This window comes from Fragaria vesca, linkage group LG7 (assembly GCF_000184155.1).
Source record: "Fragaria vesca subsp. vesca linkage group LG7, FraVesHawaii_1.0, whole genome shotgun sequence".
NCBI lineage: Eukaryota > Viridiplantae > Streptophyta > Magnoliopsida > Rosales > Rosaceae > Fragaria > Fragaria vesca.
This window is the reverse complement of record NC_020497.1, coordinates 9,415,410-9,420,341: the sequence shown is the minus strand read 5'-3', so window position 1 is coordinate 9,420,341 and position 4,932 is coordinate 9,415,410. Positions and strand designations below refer to the sequence as shown.

Sequence of the window (4,932 nt, the reverse complement as noted above, 5' to 3'; positions counted from 1 at the left end):
GTTTGGTGCCTATTTGCATTACCGAATTCCGCGTGTTTCTTCATTTGCCTTTTTCTTTTCTTTATTTTCATGTGGTGCAAAATACTTCTCTATGTTAATTTCATTCATCATAATGAGGCATTGTATTTGCATATTCTTATTTGGGTTTAATGTAATTTACAGGGAAGACGATACATAGTCTGAATAAAAATGAGCATGCTCTTGATATGGCTGCTCCACTTCATGAGCAATTAGGTGATTCAGACGGACCAACTTATGAGAATGTGTTAGTCAAGACAAGAAGAAATATTATTCTTTTGGGTGATCATATTGGTGACCTGGGGATGTCTGATGGTTTGAACTATGAGAATAGAATTTCCGTGGGATTTCTGTAAGTAAAACATCTAATCCACACTCAATAACACATAGAATTCGCAACTGTGAAATAACTTCTATTTCTAAATTCAGAATTCGCAACTGTCAAAATAACTTCTTTTTTTGTGTAGTTCCTTGTCCCTCGTAATTGGTGTATAGTTTAAGGAATGCACGGCGCTACTTCATTATTGTATATAACCAGAGTCTATATGTAAAAATGACAAGCTTTGTTTTTTTTGGTCGCTGTCATAACCACTGTTTTCGAGGAGTGCATTACTGCTTCTGCACTTCATCAAAGGTGCTTCATTCCAAAGCATTTTGTTGTTCTGATTCCATATGTTTATACTGGAACCCAGCTTTCTGTTCTTGGTTTGTTGGTATATTTCCTGTTCAGTGATAAACTCTACCATAGTCGTTTATATGTCTATCTTGAAGGGAAAATGCAAAGATTTGTTCTTTATGTTTTCTCATAAACAAGCAAATAGAATAAGTATATAATGAACAATAAAAATTGTCCTAGTTTTAGTAGATCAGAACGTAGATGACGTTTAACTATATACCTGAATTTAACATGGGAGGAAATTAAGCTGGTGATTTATGATAGCACTAGTTAAGATTTAAAAATAGTGAAATTTCCATGAGGTCTCAATGCCACAAATGAGATTTCATTTCAAATTAACTATATGATCTCATCTTTTCACATCATGTTGTGGCACTGAGATTCTATTTGATGTGGTCTGGTGATGAACTTACCTACTACTGAATGACAGGGTCCTGGAAATGGGATCTAAAGTTTAGTGTGGCTGTGAAAAATCACCACATGCAGCAGGCTTGGACAGATTTATCCTGAATAAACAACAAACGACAATAGAAGGTGAAGGGCATTGTTGTGGTGCTCTCCGAGGATTCTCTAATGATTGGTCATTGCTCATGGAAGAAGGAGGGCTGCAGCGGCTAGGGCCTAATATCATCTGGTCTCCAAGTTAGTTACTCTTTCGGAACAAATATCATTTCTGGTGAAATGTGAGTTGGGATGGGGCTATAGTTCTAATGTCCATGCTTGTGCCTACTAGGTTTGTTATGGTAATTTGGAGCACTGGGCAGGCATTTCTTAAGTAGATCAGATTCCCCACTGGTAATGGTTTTAGGCTGAAGTTGAAGTTTGTGGTTTATGAATGAGAGAGCCAGGCAAGATGGTGAAATTACTGTTGAAGGTATTCTTGAATCTGAAGATTTGCTTATGGGTGGTAATAATCAAAGAACTATGAGTCTGCAACTAAATAGTACTGTCATGATTTGACGGTGTGGTTGAGAGTAGTTAGTGCTGCTAAGAGGAGCATCTGGAAAGTGAAATTACTTGATAAAATGAGTATAAATTTTATCTTTTAGGAGCTTCTGTAGAATGCTAATGGCATGACCTTGAAAGTATAACATATTTATAGTTAATACCATCACTTGCATAAAGTTAGTGTCAATGATTACAACATCTGAAATTAGGGCTTTGTTTTCTTCCTTTTAGGCTTGTGTAACCATATATTTGACAGTTCTGTAGATTCAATAGTCTTATTCATTCAAAAACGTTGAATTGGTGCCCACCCGTCAAGTGTGATCGCGTGCTTCCATTCAGCTTCCTTGCGACTAATTTAAAGTTCTATTTTCATATCCCTTTTTGTTTAGTTCACTTCATAGCAATCATCCCTTTGTAAGGAAAGCTATACAGCCAAGTTAAATGAAGTCATAAGCAGGACCTGCCTGATGGTTACTGGATGATTCTATTTCTATAGAGCATTTATGGTTGTTGACATTCTTGAGACAGGTTGGCCCCATGTAGTATTTTGTTTTTGGGGACCTAGAATCATTTGGTAGAACTGATAGAACTGATTTCTTCACGAGAAAAATAGAAGGAAATGTTCAAATAATAAGTAGAACTGATTTCTTCACGAGAAAAATAGAAGGAAATGATTTTTTCTTTATTAGAGATGGCTTCTAGAATAAGCAGAAGGGAATCTGATTTATCAAACACCACTCTTCCTGTTGTTAAGAGGGGGAGCTGGACAACACCCGGCACACACCCCCCCCACCACACACACGCGCACCCTTAGTATGTTCCCACTCTGCATATAAGACATAAGGTGCTTCGGTGGAGTTGGATTCTTTTGTATAGGGTATGCTTAAAAGGTCGGTATGGGTTAGGATGACCAACTACCACATCTCTGATATTTCCAGTTGTGTGGGATGTTTTCTTTTGTATAGGATATGCTTAAAATGGGTGTCCATTGAGATCCTCAGAAGGAAAAACTAAAAATAGGTTCATATTGCAACAATTATTGCAGTGATGTTTTACGTCTGTTTTACATCTTTAATGTCTTTTACATTGTTAAGCCAAGTAATGTAAGCGTTCCTCTCTTTTTTACATTGCTCTAGGTTTTTTTTCTTCTCTTCTTTGGTTACAATATCATTTTTATTTTCATTCTTTAGCGGTTCACATTTGAATCTGTTAAACATGCCAGACATATAGAAAAGATTGTGGTTCATTGTAGATTGATATAGTTGCTAAACCTTGTAACTGCTGTTTCAGGAATGACAATGTTAAGAATTCCATTGATAGTTACAGCAAAGCCTTTGATGTTGTTTACCTGGTGAGTTTAGTGCTCCGACTATTTGCTTTGATGATTTTGGGTTGTCCACGGAACTACCATGCTCATATCATATGTGGGTCGTGCTGCAACGAGATTATAAGTTTTATAACTTTGAAAATGAATATAAGATGACTACGTATAGCAAGATACTACGAGTGACTCAGATGAATAAATGGATTTGGTGCCATAAGCTGGGAATTTTGCTTCATTCCATTGAAAAGATTCATCATATGTGGTGAAGTTGACATGATTTCTTGCTTATATGTTCAGGATGATACTGTACTCTTTTTTAACTTAATTCATGGATTTCTGCAGAATGATGCACCCATGTGGGGAGTAGTAAAGCTTGTTTCAGAACTATGTCCTGGAGATGATTGATTGCCTCGATCTACTCTTAATACAAGACAAGTCTCTGCTTCTTTCATAGCAAGGTTTTGGTGACTTTTACAATATGCTATCATTTTTTTTAATCTTTTTGAAAGGGTTTGGAACCCTGCGACGCAGACTACGCACCCAACTCACCTTTGATTGCAAGGGATCGATACAAAGGAAACCCTAACCCTCACAAGCTAAAGAGAAAGCGAGAGGGAAGGAACAAAGGGTTGCTAACAATTTAATTATGATTGAATTCATTCATTAATTAATTTTACCCACTTATCTCTTAATGTTGTAAGCTCTGCTTTGGAGTTTCGGTCAGTCAAATTTGGTTTTTGAATTATTTGGTAATCGTTTAAGCGCAATCAATCATTATCGTCTGAGCTGGTTGGTGTATCAGGAAAATAATGCAATCCAATTCGGAACTATCCCTTTTAACATGTAGCTAATTTTGAACTTTTGATGCTTTGCAATACTGTAGCTAATTTTCACATGAAGAGTTTTGCTGCCTTGACCTTTGCATGTATATCCGTACCACGTTTGAACGTCACACAAAGAGCGGGGAGAAATCTTAGAGGGTGTTATTACTCGTATTCTGAGCAACAAGAGCTCAACGCATATGAAGAAAAACTTTTAAGACATTCCTCTTTTTTTTTCTTTTTCTTTTTCAATCTTCTCCTCTAATAAAGAGCTGGCATTTGGGACCAAGCCAAAGGATTTGCACTGCAAACAAAACTAAAAACACTTTTTTTTTTTCTATGACTTTTTATTAGAGCTGGAAATCGGCCATTCGGGAAATGCAGACATATCGCTGCTATCAGAAGTTCGAAGTCCTGTTTATCGTCCTACCTAGAAGGAAGTGATTTATTTGAAGATAGAAAAGTGCTTTTCGTGCTGCTAAATGCTATCAAAACTACCAAAATGGTCATTCATGTCCAGTAAGAGATGAAGTTGAAGCCTGGAAACTGGTATGATAGTTAGCTGTATGCACAGTGGCATGTGGAGATAGATCAGCAAAAAGAAAAAACTAAAAAAGTATTGGGATTTCGTGGAAGCTACGAAACAGAATGAAGAATCCGAGAAGGGTTTCAGCTACGAAACAGAAAGCGAATTGATCCACCAAGAGAGTAGTTCACTTTCCGTTTGAGGGACCAAAAAAGCAATTGATCCCTTATTTGAAGATTGTTCTTCAACATCATGAAGATACTAGAATCCTATCAGCATTGTGCCTGAGAACAAAATGCTTCATGGAGCATTCAATATGTGAAGCATTTACTTAAGACAACGACAATAGTAACAGAACAACGCAATGAACTGCCCGAACTCACCAAACTAGATGAGAAGAGCATTACGATGAGAAGATGCAAAATGACTTTCCAAACATGTTTCCTTTCAGACTTTCATGGACTTGGCATAGGATGCAGTATACAAAATAACTGAACTGAGGTGATGATACAGAAACTTGCAATATTGGCTATGCATAATCCCTTCGATCATAAAATCATGTTCCGATTACTTCAGCAGATACTTAATATAGCCAAATAAGTAAGACAAGGGGAAACTT

General features: G+C 36.8%; 1 protein-coding gene across 1 annotated transcript in view; it reads left to right on the top strand.

The window, feature by feature from the left end:
- Positions 1-3,371, top strand: part of LOC101292450 (cytosolic 5'-nucleotidase 3-like) — a 5,509-nt gene extending 2,138 nt beyond the window's left edge. The window contains exons 8-10 of the mRNA XM_004307022.1: positions 163-370; positions 2,933-2,993; positions 3,309-3,371. Coding sequence (XP_004307070.1) covers positions 163-370; positions 2,933-2,993; positions 3,309-3,371 — 332 coding nt within the window. The remainder of the gene's footprint in view (positions 1-162; positions 371-2,932; positions 2,994-3,308) is intronic.
- The last annotated feature ends 1,561 nt before the right edge of the window (positions 3,372-4,932 follow it).